The 17,337-nt window shown below is 35.7% G+C and overlaps 1 protein-coding gene across 3 annotated transcripts in view; it reads left to right on the forward strand.

Annotated features, from left to right (window-relative positions):
* Positions 1-15,768, forward strand: part of LOC131028586 (transcription activator MSS11) — a 49,493-nt gene extending 33,725 nt beyond the window's left edge. Inside the window, exons 2-5 of one of the 3 annotated variants that reach the window (XR_009102609.2) lie at positions 8,514-8,571; positions 8,714-8,838; positions 8,944-9,061; positions 15,327-15,462. Coding sequence is in view for 2 of the 3 variants with exons in the window: in XM_057958898.2 (XP_057814881.2) it covers positions 8,514-8,571; positions 8,714-8,831; positions 8,944-9,061; positions 15,327-15,377 (345 nt within the window). In the remaining variant the exon portion in view is untranslated. Of the gene's footprint in view, positions 1-8,513; positions 8,572-8,713; positions 8,851-8,943; positions 9,063-15,326 lie in introns of those variants that run through there. The other 2 variants (XM_057958898.2, XM_057958900.2) reach the window with 2 other exon arrangements.
* Positions 15,769-17,337: the final 1,569 nt, after the last annotated feature.

Raw genomic sequence — 17,337 nt, forward strand, 5'->3', positions numbered from 1 at the left:
CAAAACATCTAGAAGTTGTCAAAGTTGTGGAATGTTTTTGAGGATTCCACCATAAAAGCATTAAAGGGAATTTTCGGAGATTTATTAGAGGGTTTTAGAATCAAGCCACCAATATTGATAAATTGCTATGTTATCGGTTTGGGCTTGAGTTTGAGTTTGATGGTTCGGTTTGCAGGTTTGGTCAGAACTGTTTTGGGAGCTGGGTTTATTTTGGGTTGGTTGATATAAAAGCATATAAAAATTAGAAATATATACTCATTTGCAGCAGTAATTAAGTTCAAAATACACCACCATATTAATAGTTGAATAACATAGAAAAATACACCACCATATTAATAGTCAAATATTTGTTAGAGTTGAATGTCATGATATATATAAAGTTAAAAAATAATATTGTCAAGTGTCAACAATCAACCATCATTGATCAAATATTATATGGGTCATCAAAAATATTATCATCATCATCTATATTAGATATCTATGTTGTGGTAAATTAGAAGAGCCATAAATAGTGCCATTGGCATTGACACTAGCACTAGCACTAGCACTAGCACTAGCCTTCTTATGCTCACTAGGTGGCTCATAGTCATCATCAACATCAAGTGCAACAAAGTGGGCAATGGAAGCATCCAACTCGATACGCTCTGGCTCGATATCCCACTTCTTTGTCTTCCCTTACTTGTTGTCACTTTGTTTGTGTGTAAGGAGCCGCAAGTTTGAATGCACAAGCACCAACTCCTTTGCCTTTTTTGAGTGTAGTCTATTGAATGCACAAACATGATGGATTGATGCAGTTGGAAGCAAAATTCAGCCCAGGTTTGTCCAGGCTGAACCCATAGGATGTGGGCTGGGCACTATCCCAACCAGAACTTGGACCCTGAACTAGGTTCGAACCAGACTGGGACTTGGGGCTTTCCCTCGGCAAATCAGTAACATAGATAAATTGTAAAGATATCTAGAGTTCATCAAAGGGTTTGCCAGACTTTGTTGGAGTATAGAAAAACATTGTTTGAATAAAACTGCATTTTTTAGGAAAGCCTATTTTTAGTTGATCACCATTTTTTGAAAGAAAACCGTATTCTAAATTTGCAATTTTGACTAGAGCCTATGCTGTTTTTAGGATTATCTATTTATAGGCTAAAATTTTTTGTATTGTTAGATTATTTGTCTCATTGTGTGAATGATGTGAGCATTAAGATATAAATTTTAATAACTTTGTTAGTTCAATTGGCAGCTGCAAGTTGTAATATTAGAATTAGTGGATACATGTTGGGTGCTTGGTTTTAGCCACTAGTCTCATGAGAAAGCATTAGATGATTGGCCTTGCAACTCTTTGTTGTCTTGGATACATGTTATGTTGGATTCACATATTGCAGGTATGTGATAGTTTGCCATTTAGAATGTGAATTTGGGGTTGAAAAATTTGTGTCTTTTTTGGATGTGTTTCAATGGATTCTTATTTGCATAGTGGTTGTGTGTGGCTTGTTGTTGCAGGGAAGGCATTGGTTTTTAATAGATGTGCATTTTGCAATTTTTTTTGTTTAAAACTGTGTTTCTTTTGTAGATTTGTAGAATTTGAGCATTGTTAGAGGGAGCATGTGTTCTTTTGAGCATGGTTAGAGGCTTTCTCATTAGTCTCTAGTTCTTGATTTGTAATTGTTCTAGAATTATAAATCTTTTTGGTATGTTGGATCTGATTGTGTTCTTCGATTTGATGTTTTTGGTATGTGAGGAATTTAGAAGCTGCCTTTGTTTTGTTGTTGTCAATGGAGGGTTGAATTTGCATATTTTTTGGTGGATGCAAGTTGCATACTTTTCAAAATATTTGAGTTTTGTGGTTTACTTTGCTTTGAATGGGAGCACTTGCCACGCTTCCAATCAACTTTGGAGGTCTTGCATTTTGCATGAAGAACTCATAATTAGATTTATAGAGTGTTGATGGTGTTATGTGCGTGCAATAGGGAGAGCCACAATGATAGTGGTGGTGGTGAGGTTTTGGTTTTTTAAGCATCTTAGTTCTTTGTTGTAGATTGTTTGGATGCTATGTAGTTGTGGATTCTAGGATGGTGGCCTATAGCTATAATGGAGCATTGGTATGTTGAGTAGTAGAGAGGCAAGTGAATGGATGGTTAAGAAGGCCTTTTGAAGGACATTTTGGAAGAAGAGTGAGGTTTTGGGCAATATTAATGGTGTTGGTTTTTAGTGTTTTGGGGATGTGAATGATGTTGCCAAGAGAGGCTTTGGATCACTGTGCTGTATGATCGTTGTTTAGGAACATGGTTGTGACAATTATCTTCTAGCTTGAAAATTGTAAGCATGATGCCATGCAAAGCTTTTGTGGATGGAGTTGGATTTTTGGCATGACATGGTCGATTTTATGAATTTGTCATAGGGATATCACAATGCCATGGGCAGCTCTAGAACACTCTCAGTGGGAGTTTTGTTGGTGATGGAATTGCTGGTCATAGACAGATAGTTTTCTAGTATTAAGAATGTGTGTTATTGTGCCATGGTGGATTTTGGGTTGCATATTGGAATCTTAGTATGATAGTTGATTTCAAGCAAATTTGTTTGGGAGTGACAAACAACCTTCTAATGTGAAGATGCACATTGTGGATCCATATGGAGTTAATGTAGTTTTCATTTTTTCTTGTATGTGCAATGGGATCATGTGGCTATGATTAAGGGACCATTTGCTAGATGAGTAGTGATCATTTTTCCTTAGAGAGTGACACTTCTGGATATTGTAGTGTTGTAGTTTGGAGTTTGGATAGAAATGAAATGATTGGAGTTGTATGTAGTTATTGCTTGATATATTGTTGTGAAGATGGAGATCTTGGGTGTTGGAGATTATGTTTTAATGGGATAAATCACTTGATATGGTTTCAACAAAGAAAGATTGAGGATCTTGCAGTTGGAGCTAGATGTGAGTGCAACATGAACTTGATGAGGAGATTGTTGTGGAAATAGAGTTGGAGTGACTTTAACAATTGCAGGAGGACGGAATATCATATACCCATTGTCAAGGAGGTCCACTTGTCAAAGAATGCACTCTAAGAGTTATAGCCCACTTGGTTCTTAGATGCATTCTTTTCATGTTGCTATCTCATGTGAGTGAGTCTTAAGTTATGGATATGTTAGTTTTGAGGACTAGCTTGATTAGTACGAGGCATTGTTAGGGCTATGGGCTTATTCCTTGATGTGAGAATGTATGTATATATGGACTAAATTCTAGTTGAGCAACTTAAATCTTTCAAATTCATTGCTTTGTTGGTATTGTGTTTGACCTTGGGATTGAATGGCCATGCATTGAGATGACATTTTTATTTGAGGATTTGGTGGAGATCTACATTACATAGCCAAGGCATTTGGTGGTTTGATAGGACATGGTGTGGGCATAGTTCGTATACTTGGACTTGACTTGAATTTGGTAGACCCCAAAACTTGACTTGGTAAAAGCTCGACCATTCACTAGCAATTTAAAAAGTATCAATTTGAAACAGGTCACATGTTTTGGTGGTTTAGGGCACATTTTTAAATGCAAAGGGTATGCATTTCAATCAATAATTACATTTTACATGTTTTTAGTCTACAAGGATTTTTGGGGCATGTTTTTTTGTAGTTGAGGGCATGTTTTTCAATCTATAGTCATGTTTTTAGCGCCCACATTTTGAAATAGAACAAATATTAGGGCATGTGACAAGGACAATAAAATACTAATTTTTGCAATATTTTGGGCATTTATTATTGAGTTTTTCTTGCATTTTGGTGAGTGGTCAGTTTCTATTTGAGTTACTTATTTCAGAATTCTTCTTGCGTGTACTTGACTTGCTGAGTATGCTACCTACGGTTTATAGTACATATCTCCATGGTCTAAGTTTCATCGTAGTATAGGGTTTTATTCATATGTTATTGTAGTTGGAATTTTTTTTGAGCTATGTTAGATCACTATATTGTTTTCAAGCACGGTGATTGTTTGTCGTAATTTCACTTTATTGTTTTTATTAATGGCAAATGATATTAATAGATCTTTTAAATTTCAGATTCTATTTGATATGAAGGACTTGGGGCAACTAAGTAATCATAGGCTTGGAGATTATGAAGGATAGAGTGAAAATAAAACTTTGGCTCAACCAAGGGAATTATGTTTTCTTACTTTTGTAGTGGTTGAGCTTATAGTAATGTAGATTGGTGAGTGTTCTTTAACACTAGATGTGATAGAGGACATGAAATATGCCCCCTATACAAATGTAGTTAGCGGCCTTTTGTATTCAATAGTTAACATTGGACTAGACATTGCTTGAGTGGGAGTCCTAAGTATATGTCCATTGTGGACGAGTATTGGATTGTAGTGTAGAGGGTCTTTAGGTATCTTCGAGACGTGTCTAAGTTGACTTGCTACTTGTGAAGACAAAGCTTTAGTACAACAATGGAGATTCAAGGATTTCTTTAATTTTGTGTGTAGGATATATGGATAGCAAAAGGTTTTCTTGCAAGTATGTGCTTCACCTATTTTGTGGTGTGGTTAGTTGGATGAGTGAGAGATAGGTGTGGTTACTTTTTTGGACAACACTTTCAAAGGTACGATTCGTTTGTGACAATCAAAGTGTCACAAATGGTAGAAAATCTTATTTGAATGGGCAATTGGAGCATTTTGATGTGTATTCTTGGATGTATCAGATGTTTTGACGAAGTTTGTGAGCCAAAGAAGTTTAGATGGTGCTTGCATCATAGCCCATAGTGGTTAGTTCACTTGTTTTCGTTTTCTTTTTTCTCTTGCAATATCTACAACAAGTGAGAATGTTAGGAATAGGGGACAAGGTGTATGGTATACCTTGCATGTCGTAGGTCTAGTTGGGACTATTTAATATTTGTAATATTTTAAATAATGTGCCCATTGGAAAATGGAGTCCGACTTGAATGTAATCTTGAGATGATGTTTATAAAAGCGTCTATGTCATGTAAGATGTGTAAGAGCATCAATGGCATTGTACAATGCATAAAGAATTTTTGATGCATAGGAGCATGTAAAAGGGAGTTACAAAGTGGATTAGTCATGTCATAGAAGACTCTTGACTAGTTTAGATGGTGCTTGCATTCATAGCCCATAGTGGTTAGTTCACTTGTTTTCATTTTCCTTTTTTTCTTGCAATATATACAAGTGAGAATGTTAGGACTAGGGGACAAGGTGTATGATAGACCTTGCATGTCGTAGGTTTAGTTGGGACTATTTAATATTTGTAATATTTTAAATAATGCGCCCATTACAAAATGGTGTCCGACTTGAATGCGACCTTGAGATTCCATACTAGCAACCTTTGCTACTTATGAATTATATTGTGATGTGTATAAAAGCTTCTGTGTCATGTAAGATGTGTAAGAGCATTAATGACATTGTGCAATGCATAAAGAATTTTTAATGCATAAGTGAATGTAAAAGGGAATTACAAAGTGGATATGAAAGTCATAGAAGACCCTTGACTAGTTTAGAAGTTGTAAAATTGATGTGTAAGAACTTCTTTCAATAATTTTGAATGGATCATAATGGATCCCCAAAATTTGGTGAGCCAAATATTTTTACATAGGACTTACATAGTATTCCTAGGGGTGGACACGTTGTTAGTGGAACATGGGAATCTTGGACCAATTTGGGCACCCAAATTGTGGTCATTGTTTTGGCTCATGGTATTGGAAATCGTTGCTGGTTTCTAAGATTATCTTTGCGTATATATTAGATGTTTGGGTTGGAAGTATTGGGCCCTTGTTTATGTAGGGTTATGTTGCTAGAATCCCTCTATGTGTTGATCTCATTGAAGCACCTAAGTTATGATAATGTATTGTAACATATAGTTACTGATAATACCTTGGGTGTTTGTTGTAGAGGCTTTGTTTTTCCCTTTGAAGGGTTCTTCTAGGGTATATTTTTGTCACTCTTGTTTTGTGGTTGTTGTATTCTTTTTCTCATTTTTTCTTCGACTCTTGCTCTTTCTAAGTTTTGTTATTATATACTGAAATGTTTTTGAAATATTTTAGATTAGATAACTTGTAACTCTCTCCTAATAGAATTAATGTAGGAATCATTCGCATATTTTTCATTTGATATCATTGCTTAGTCTTGAGTTTTGGTGCTAGTGAAGTATGTGGGCATATTTCTTTTTAGTTGAAAAGGCTTTCAGAATTGATCTATACCATTTCATGAGAATGCATTCAGTGTTAAATCTTGAGTACCTGTATCTTTATGAGCCTGAACAAATGAAATAGGAGCAATTTCTACCTTCTTCGAAGGATTTGTGTATTGATGGATTATGTAACTTTTGGAAGATGTAGTTTTGCAAATAAAGACAATGGAGACCATAAAAAGGGTTAGCGAGTCTTGGAAAGCGGAACCCAAAGGCCGAAAGGTGAACCAAGCAAGGTGGTACTTCAATGAGAAAGTGGGAGAGCTTTTCCCACATGTATTTTATTGTTAGACTTGTGTGGGACAAAAAGCCTCTTTGAGAAGGGAGGTGTGATCCATAAGGATCCCAGAAAAGTATCAATTGTCAACAATAAGTTGTTTTTTGGAAAATCAGTTTATTTTCTAGGTTGAAATCCACACCTGCAAATTTGAACCTAATCAAAATGATAACAAGAAGATTGCATCAGCTCTATCCACACATACAGTTTTGATCCACGATTGTTCAGGGATTGAAACAAAACAGTGTCCTGCCCACTTGTAGCTTAACTAGGATCTATTTAGGGCTTGAGAGGCCTTTTGGAAAATCAATATCAAATTTTTTTGGTACAAACCTGAATCATTTGCAAATTTAAACATAGTCAAAATAACAACTAGGCAATTACACTACCTTGAATCCACACTTGCCGTTTTGACATGACTGTTCACGGACCGAAACAAAACAATTTCCTTTCCTCTTCTGACTCAGGGAGGATCCTTTTAGGGCCTGAGAGGGATGCTCCAGCACTAGCAACAACTATAAACGAAGGTGGAGAGTACGTGTTTTGGCATGAGTGACAAGATTTGAGTATTGTAGTTGAGGAAAAGTAGATTTCAGCTATTCATAGTTTGTAGAGGATTGACAGTCTAGTTAAGGATCAACTATTGTGTTATCTAATTCCTATAATTCTAATAACATCAAGGTAGACAAGCACTTGCTGCTACCAAGCTGGATTTTTGCCTCATGTTGTTTCTAGGGTAGAACTTCTGAGTTTATTGTGTTGAATCTTCTATCTCCAGCATGCTATTTTATGATTTTCAGCAACATTCATCCTTTTTCAATACTGTAATTCTTTGGATCAAATAGAGCAGAATAATTAAAAGTGGTTCTTAATAGTGACTATATTTGAGAGTTTACTGACCAATATTAGTTTCATTAATAATCTAGCTGAAATTTACTCACTGGTTGCTTGAATATTTTCTTGGAGTTGTTTTGAAGGATTTTATTAAGCTATAAATTAATCTCATGTCTCCAACCATTTGTGATGTAGAGATGAGAACAAATGCTTTAGTTAATATTATTCCAGATTGACATATTGTTGAAGAATATTTTACAGATGATATAATTCCACTATTGAGTGTTGAAAGAGTATCATCAATTGAAGTCACATGTGACCTGTCCAGTTGAAAACTTTTCTTAACCTTGTATGCAAATTTAATGAATGGTGACCTGTAAATTTCACTAAAAGAGAGATGCAATATCTCACATTAAGAATGTACCATAAGTTATTTTTGTGATAGGTAATGGTAAGGACCACTGGATGCTAATTACAGTCAGCTAATGTGCAAGATCTACAAGAATAGTTGTTTACAATTACATTCATCTTGGTAATAAACTTGTATCAACTGATCTTTAAAGGAAGTCAGATAGGAATTCTTTAAGATGAGGAGTTGCACGAGGCTGCTATCATATCTTGGAATTTTCTTTTAATATTCAAGCTTCATTTTTAGGTTTGATAGTTTATTTCTGGGTTCACTGGACATTTGGAGTTCCTTAATTCTTGTTCGAGTCTTGTTGCCAAGGTATGTTTTCATATGCAGACACTTGTGTAAATATATCTATGGACCCACACAAATTTGTGTGTTAATGCATGTTTCTGTATTTTAGGTACCGTGCTTTTATGTGCGTTTATACAGCTGGATTGTAACTAACCATTATAATGGATTGTTCACAATAGCTAATTGGATATTTTTAGTTTCCCTATGGCGGGGTCTTCATTTCACCATTTTCTTTTGCTGACAGTTTTGTTTGTACAAGGAACTCTAAACTGCAATTGTAATACTTCCTTCATGGATCATGTAGTCTATATAAAAAATTTCTTACACAATTTCCTACAGATCTCTTTTTAATTATTGACTTTGGAAACTCTGAAACTTATGCTATTCCTTCAAATTTAAAGTATCGTGTGTTACATGGAACTTCAGAACTATGCAGAAGATTTACTTTTCTGATTCATAAGAAATAAAACACTTTCTAGTTTGGGAGTACATTTTTACTGATGTTCATTTGTACTTTCAGATTTTGGAGAAATCCGACTATACTATACTCCAAGGCAAACCGTTCATCAAAAAAACTGGTATATAATTCCTATAAATAAGTTTCAATAGATGCTTAGGTTCCTTGACTTTCTTTTATTCCATTAATGTGCAGTTCTTTAGAGGCACTTTCACAGTATTCAATTATTTTCTTAGTACTTTTTTTGAACTTTTTAATGATAGGTTGGCGAAAGATAGCTTTTTTCTTCAATATTTCACTTGAGATTAAAGACAAGAACATTCAACTTGATCAAAACCTTAATGTACTTCGAGCCGAATTTGTTGCTCGTGCAAGCATGCAGTATGTGGTATTGTTGTAGGCAAGTCATTATTTTAAATGCTATGGTATCATATTTATGTAGATTTCTAGGTGAATTCAGTGATTATAGCACAATATCATTGTCTTTGTCTAGGGGTGGAAGGTTTTCAGATGCATGGGGTTCTTGTGATCGTGTAGAGAAGAAATTCTCCAAGCCAAATCATGATATCCCTAGCACAGCTGAGACAAGAGCCAAAACTAGAGCTGTTCAGGTACATATCAACCTTGCTAGAGCTTGTGAGAACATATTCTCTTTGCTTTTATAATTGATTATTATGAGTTTCTTATTCATATCAATGTGGTGCTTAGGTATCTTTTAAGTTTTATATGTCTATAACCCATCATTATCAGTTTGTTATTCATAAGATTGTGATGTGTAGGCATATTTTAAATAATATATTATTGTAATTCTTTTTATATATTGTGAAAAAAATATTTTACAATGTGTAATATTTGTAGGGCTTCTTGTGAGTGCTCTCCTAACCAATGCAGTACTCTCTTAGTTATTCTGTTTGTGCCGAATAGTCTTCTACATCTGAGAAAACCATGCCATCCTCAAAATCTATCATAAGGAATTCCAAAGTCACTACTGCAAACAAATCTTCTAGACTTTTACGACAAGCTATGAAAGTTTATGCAATAGCAGTTTCAAAGACTTTCAAACCATCTCTTACAGTTAAATGGTTGATAGTGCCCTCCTCCTCAAGCATTTCATTTTCTTTGGAAGAGATGGAATAATATTTGTGGTTTGCCATAGAATAGGCCCTAATGTGGAGGTTCATTGGTGCATACCTGGGACCGAAAAGGGTGTATCCAGATTCCATAACAATTAGAAGTCCTCTAGATCTTATATTACTAAAATGTGTTAAACAGGACAAAAATAATAATAGAATCCTTAAAATGAAAGTGTGAGAACCCTAGGTCGCCTAGGAGGGAAAAATCAACACAAGATACCTCATTGGAGTTCTTTGAGGGCATTCATTAGGGCCTTAAAGGACGTCTTAACTTGTTCTTTCCGTGAAAGTTTTGTGAGGATCAGAAATTTCTTTAGTGTACCATTGAATGATTGATGTGCTTCAACTTAGAGTCCATCAACAATTTTTCTAATAGAGGTCCAAGCATGTGATATCCAATACCGAGTGCCTTGGGGAACTCATTCTTATGCAACTTGAAAACCATTGGTGCATTAAGGGAAGAAGTCTTCTTGTTTCTTGTAAGAAATTTTTAGAGGAGGTGGTCTTATCCTCGAATTTAACCTTCTTGAAGATTGGAAGGAGAAAGCTGATTGGGCAACCTCAATCTTAAAGACATTGGAAAACTTTATGCTTGATCTCATAAAAAATTTCTTTTCAATTTTCTTGAACTAAGTATCTCTTTAATTCACGAGTATTGACCGACTTTTTTATTGAAGATGGTGATTAGAGTTAAAAGAACGATATTATCATGTATTCAAAGCCTTTAGGAAACATCTATTATTGAAGAGATCTATAGAAGAGAAATCTGGTCCTTTGTAGTAAATAATATCCAAATTGTCAACCTCAAATGATTTTGACTTTGATCTTTGAATGGCTAGAAGATTAATCAGCAAAGTTATAATTTCTTTGAATAACCTTGTCAAATACCAAAGGCAACATCAATAAAACAAAGGAAATAAAGGAAGAGAAAAGCATAGATGACAACTAAATTGCTACCCATGGCAATTTATCTAATTTGTGTGTATGTTTTGTTGTTGAACTCAAGCAAATCCTCCTTAAGAACTAACTTTACAACATTGAGGATGAAGTCTACCTTGCTAGGAGGAAAAAAACCATAAATGAAAAACTTAAGAGCTTGAAGACCACATTCATATGTTTTTGAGGTAAAGAATCTGAATGTCAATTGTGAAGAGAAAATCTTTAAGAGGAAATTAACAAGTTCTAAGATCATGGGTGAGTAAATATGAATTACTCAAGTGGTTTTGTTGATTCTTAAAGATTGGGAATAGTTGAAAATGGGGCCAATGGGAAGTTGGTTCCAATAATTAACCACAATAGGAGAAGATGGGTCTAGTAGCTAAGGAAGGTTTATGAGTCTTTGGTAGGAGGTGGATTTCCAAGCTTTGACAGACTTTTGCTCGACTTGATGAAGGAAGAAAAACTGATCTTTGCCAATTAAGTTAACCTTCTAAGCTTTATAGTAAAGAGGCCTCACATTAAGGAAAAGAGATTCCTTAGAGACAAAGGGGGCGTCAATATATACATCAGAGTCAAAAAGCTGGAGACCCTTCGAAACATACCAATCCTTGATGAGAAAGTGATGCCAAGGTTCTTGTCAACAGGGTGGATAACATTAGAGGGATGATCCCTGATGGGAATTGATGGTCTGTCACTGATGCTGGGGGAAAACTGTAATTTCTTGAACCCTCGTTGTAGAGAGTTGAGAATATAAAGAGGGTTTTGCTTCAACATGAATATCTTCCAATGGAAGATATAATTCTTTAGGATTGGAATATGATCATTATCATCATCAGAAAGTTGAGAAGAGGTGCTACTAGATTGAATTCAAGGATGGATGGATGAATCGAGCTTGAGACAATGAGCAAAAGTGTCAGATTCATTAGCAATTGTAAAGAAGGCATTGGAGGGGGATTAGGAATCAATTTGTGAATGAGACCCAACACTTCTCGACAACTGAAAGAAATCTATTTGAAATAATTGTCAATAGTGAAATTTGTGATTCAACTATCCAGCTTGCTAGTGGAATAATGATTGCATTATAGAAGGTACTAGTCATCAGGAGCAAGGAGGGCTTTCCATCCACTAATTTTTGGGTGGCGATGGGTAGATTTGTAAGAGATAAAGCTTATCTTTGGTGTTTTTGAACAGATGGGGCATCTTTCCTTTTCTACTATGCTGAACAACCATTTTGGATTGATTTGCACCTTCCCGAAACCCTTTGTGGTGGGATTTAGTTGGGTGGTCTGATTAGGGCCTTTACTCTCCTCGGAATTCAAAGGAAGGGGACCTTGAAATTGCCCAAACTAATGGAATAGGAAACTAGAAGTTTGTTGTTGCATTGGTTGTCATGAAAGTTGATCTTCTTTAGTTGGCTCTTATTTTGGATCTTCAATTGACCTCTAGGAGGAGGTTTAGTAGGCTTTTCTAGAGTAACTTTTGGACCCTTAGTATGAACCTCATTGTAGAAGGATTATTCTCATGATGGCTAATCCTTCTCTGTCCGAGCATTACTTGTAAGGGCTCATTGTTTAAGTAGTTGTTGAATAAGATTATAGAGTCTTGATGTATATTTTAGCACCAATTTTTCCTCAATTTTACCAACATTTTTCTCAACATTTACATCATTCATCTATTTCCATTGCTTACATTTTTACAACTGCTAATTTATTAAGAATTTTAGCCTCACACCTGAGGGTGAATTTGATGGGAAGATCAGATATGGCTATGATGATCATTGTAAGAAAAAGTGCTTTCACCTCAGATTTCTAATTATTACTGGTATTTGAAGAAACAACATTGTCTCTAATTGTTGGACTAATGGTATCATCTAGGAGGGCCTATATGTTGAATTTATCTAGCGCCTCATTCATGGTAGAAACTACATGCTAGATGTATTCAACTTAGGTTCAAGCATATTGAAATTGTGTAGAATGAGCAATTGACTCAAGCCTTTTTTGGAAACTATTATTGATGTAGCCCTAGTATTGGATGAAGATCTTGGGAGGGGTTATTGGAACACTATGTAGAATTTCTCTAGCATTCAATTTGCACTTCATGGTGTGAGTAGTGTTGTTGGTGTAAAGAGATTTACCAAAAAGAGTTCCAATCTAGAAAATGCGAATCCAACAATTTTGTAACACACTGAGGTAATGGGGGATCTTGAGGAATAAAATCACCACTTGGAATGGAAGAAATAGTGCTGGAATAATTAACGGTAGTTCTTTTTTAATGAGATTCATTAGCTTGGATTAAAGCCATGCTCTAAAAAATAAACTACGCTGCTTGCACTTTGATAGGAAAAATTTTGGGTTCTATTTCTAGACCGGAAGCGTAGTAGTTCAAAAGATAAAAACACAAACATATATAATAATGCACAAGCAAATGAGAGGAGACATGGTTAGAAGCAAAAGAAAGTAGTTTTCATAATTAACTCTCAATGCATTTTGGACTTTAGGCCCTCATCAACAAAGTTTGATTGATTACAAATGAAATAGTTTAGCCCTTGTCTATAGGTTTCCTTTATGTCATTGTGAAAGTTCACAACCCAAAGAGATGGCTTGGTCAAAAGCAAAAATATCACACAAATTGTGGTAGAAAAGGACAAAAATAATAAAAGTCCCTAAAATAGTGGAAGGTAAGACCCCTAGCAGGCCTAGGTGGGGAAATACAACAAAGAAATCTCACTAGAGTTCTAGAGGAAATATTGAATGGCCTAAGAGAAGGAGATCACAACTTATTATTTCCAAGGAAGCATCATCTTAGGATCTAGTGGTAATTTCTTCGGTAGAAGTCTAAGAATGTGATATTTAATGCCAAGCGCCTGGTTTTGGATCTCCTGCAAAATGAATTCTTGCAGAGTCAGTCATGTGTAATTAGCTAAGGGTCACTTTTAGTCATCTAGAAGGTGGTTTTGGATCTCTTGCAGAATGAGGTATTGTAGAGTTAGTCATGTGGCTTGCTGGAAGTTAGTCTTGGATCTCCCACACAATAAAGTCTTACAAAGTCAGTCATGTTGTTGGCTAGAAGGCAGTTTTAGATCTGCACAATGAGGTCTTGCAAAGTCAATCATATGGGTAGCTAAAAGGTAGTCTTGGATGTCTCTCATAAGGAGGTCTTTTAGAGTCAATCACATGATTGGCTAGAAAATGCTCTTGGATATGCAACATAGTGTTTTGCAAAGTCAGTCTTGTGGCTGGTTAGAAGGCAGATTTTGATCTCTAATGCAAATTAGGTCTTGTAGAGGATATATTGGGAGTAGCAACCTTGAGGTTGGTGACAACCCCAAGTAGAGGGTCACCTATTCTGGTCCTCAAAGTTCTGCTTGACTATAATGAAGGTCGATGGGGTATCTGTGAGAAAAGGAAGACGTAGATGCATAAATGAGAGTCCAGATTAGACATCTAGCTCCAACAAAGCATGAAGAAGTAATAATCATAATATGAGGCATAGTGGAGTAGTGTCTTTATTGGTGCAATAGTGCACATGGAGTGTGTTGATGACTTTGTGAGTTTGTAAAGTTCTATGAGGTAGCATGCAGCATAATTGGAGGTTTGTGACAAGTGGACAAGGAGAGGGATCACTGTCATTGTCTTGTAAAGTTGGTTGAGAGTGGTAGTTCAGGTTTGGGTTTTTGTGATAGGTCTTCTAGAGGGTAGTATGTATGCAAATATCTTGGGTTGGTGAGAGTCTGAAATAGTAGAAAGGACTATAGTGTCCTTTAGAGAGCAACCTCCCTCGAGGGAAAGGGGCAAAAATGAATCTTGTGATGTGTGGAATACAATATAGTAGTTACTCATGGATGCCATGATATTCATTTTTGTTAATGAAGAATTGTCATTTTTCTGCAAATTCTCATGTTTTGTACTTTTATGGCTTTCATAGTGTGATTCTGATAGCCGTATGATGGCTCTCCTTCAATTGACCCCATTGTGTGTGCATCACCTACCATTGCATAGATTGGGCAATCAATGGCTTACATTGAAATATTGTGCCATGTCCAGTGAATAAACAGCGTAGATAATCATACATATGCTAGAAAAAGGGAAAATAAAATCAAGACTTTATTTGTTTTTGGAAACTGAATTACATTAATGTGTAGAGAGATAGTGGTATAAGTCAATTACATGTTTTAGCTGTTTATAGATTGATATAGCAGTAAAAGAATAAATTTAAAACATGAGAGCATTTTGACCAATGTCCCCAAGTTGTGGATGGTTGTGAACCAGATTTTGCTAAAGTATGAGCTTTTGTGTTTGTTACAACTTAGTGAACTGGCTAACTGTGAACTCTGGTTCTGGTAGTAGAATATGGTCTTCCTTAACCAACACATCTTAGAAACATTATACCTTATCTTTTAATGGCTGAACTATGATTACCTAGAGATAGCCATCAATACTGTTGATTGTTCTCAAACCTGCAATTAATGCTATTTTTCCTGCCAAAGCCTCTTGACAGTGATTGTACATGGCTGGTAATGGGAAATTAGAGTTTTCATTACCTCTGGGGGCATATCTGTTGCTCATTCCTTAGCATCTACATTCTATTTGATGCCATTTGCAGTCCTGCTTTTAATTTTTGAATGATTTTCCTTAATCCACTCACATTGGGTAAACTCCAAGCTCTAGACAAGCTTTCATTATGTTCAAAATAGTAGTATTTAGTTTACTGTTCGTTTTTGTCTCCTTACTGGAAATAAGAGACTTTGTTTTGAATTTGATGCAACTTTGTCGTAATACCATGGTTTTCCATGACTAATGCACAGGATCTGCTTGGAATAGGAGAGTATAAACAAGGAGTTGGTAATTCTCGTTGATATGTCCAGAGAGGAGGTTTGAATACTTTATAGTAGGTGAAGACCAGGGAACAAACCTGCACCAAGGTTTCATGCTGCATCTCAAGATAAAACGACAATTGCTAAGGAGTTGTGGCAAAACACAATATACAGCTGACTTTTATTGGGTTCTTCACAGTCTCACTCTATTGTATATTACTATTCTTCAAGGCTTTGATCTTCAAACTTTTGCAGGTCAAAAGCAATTATTCCTTTTATATTTCATATTCATATTCATGGCCAAACAGTAACTATTCTTTGATGAGCATAGCCAGATAAATCTATTCTCATACACTAAAGAATTTAGTATGAGCATGAAGAGGACGGTTTTCTGATGATTGATCATTTCTTCAAATGGATGATTGAACCTTAATTGATTGTTGGTAACAACTCACGTTGCTTGTGTCTTTTTTAATAATTGCTTTTTCAATAGTCGTAGGGAGCCTGTAGTCTTTTTCTAGTATTGCCAACAGTGTAAATTGTGCATTGAGAGAATTTGAAGGAAAGCAACACTTAAATTTATCATGCAATTCAAAATGAAGTATCACCAGTATGTAAATGCATTACATTTTTCAGGTAATACAAAGATTGGATAAAACTAGGTTTTGTCAGCTTGTCTTTTGTTATGGAAAATTTAAAGATTTGTTAGTATGCCTAAAAAAGATTTATAACATTTAAATTAGCCTACTGATGGTTGATCAAATAGCTATCTTGGCAATTGCTTGTGATTATATGTACTGATATATCAGAGCATTAATTTCAGCTGGTTTACTTAAAGAAGGGTACCTTATGTCATCTCGTCATTGATGCCAAGGTAGTATCTACAAGCAAAACATTTTAAAGTCAATCTTTACAACATAATGATAATCTCGACATGTCCAAGTCATGTTTTGATATCCCTTCACAGGCCAGGACTTGGATATTTCCCAAAAATTGAGTAGGGGATAGTTGGGGTATACTTGTACCCTGGAGGCACATAAAAGTCATTGGCATGACTAAACCCCATAAGGAAACAAGATGATTTTATTTTTGCTGAGAAGACAGTTGTTCAATGGAAAGGTAAATGCATTTTGTACTATTCCTGTTGTGCATTGCCTTGAAGATTGGTCATAAAAGTTAAAATATGTGGGAAACCCTGGCTGGAGATGCCTTGATACTAATTGATGTTGAAGAGCCCTTTTATCTATTTACTTAGTTGTCAGGGATGATATAAGTTGAATCTTATAAATTTAATCTTTTTCACATGCTGCTGTTCCAGCTTTCAATGCGTTAATTTTGTAGTAAAACTTTAGTTGTTCCTAGGTGTGTGGGTTCTTGCAGGTACATTGATTTTTATCCTTCTATCCACAGCAAATTATAGTGCTATATAGTTGGAATGCTTTTATGTTTCATTTAAATATATTATTGTTGCGATTTATGCATGACCATTTTGGACAAAATATTCAGTCATTGATTCATTGCAAGATTGTCTTTGATCAAGTTCTTTTTTCCTTTTATTTACAACATTGTAAACATTTAAACATTGTTCTATGAAGGTTTAGGATGGGGGAAGGGGAGACAATGGAGATGGGTTTGTAAAAGATGGGGTTGGGGGAGGGGGGAGAGACCAAGTATCTTGATTTAAGGGTTGTGGTTGGCAAGGGTTTGGGCGTAGAGCCCCTTGTAGTGGGGACAAGGGTGATGGGTGTTTAGAATGAGGGAACCAAATCCTTGATTTAGGGATGGTGGTTGGCAAGGGTTTGGGGATAGAGCCTCTAGCAGGGTTGAGGGGTAATGGACCTTCCAAGGATTGAAGGGGCATGCACCCAACAAGGTTGAGGAGTAGTAACCCTTATGAGATTTGGGGACAACACATCTAGTGTGTTCCTCGTGGGATAAGTAGGGTCAAGTGCTAGGGGGATGTTTCCCCATAATCCTTGCATGTTGAGGATGGCCTTGTCTT

This window comes from Cryptomeria japonica, chromosome 8 (genome assembly GCF_030272615.1).
Source record: "Cryptomeria japonica chromosome 8, Sugi_1.0, whole genome shotgun sequence".
In the NCBI taxonomy this organism is placed as follows: Eukaryota; Viridiplantae; Streptophyta; class Pinopsida; order Cupressales; family Cupressaceae; genus Cryptomeria; species Cryptomeria japonica.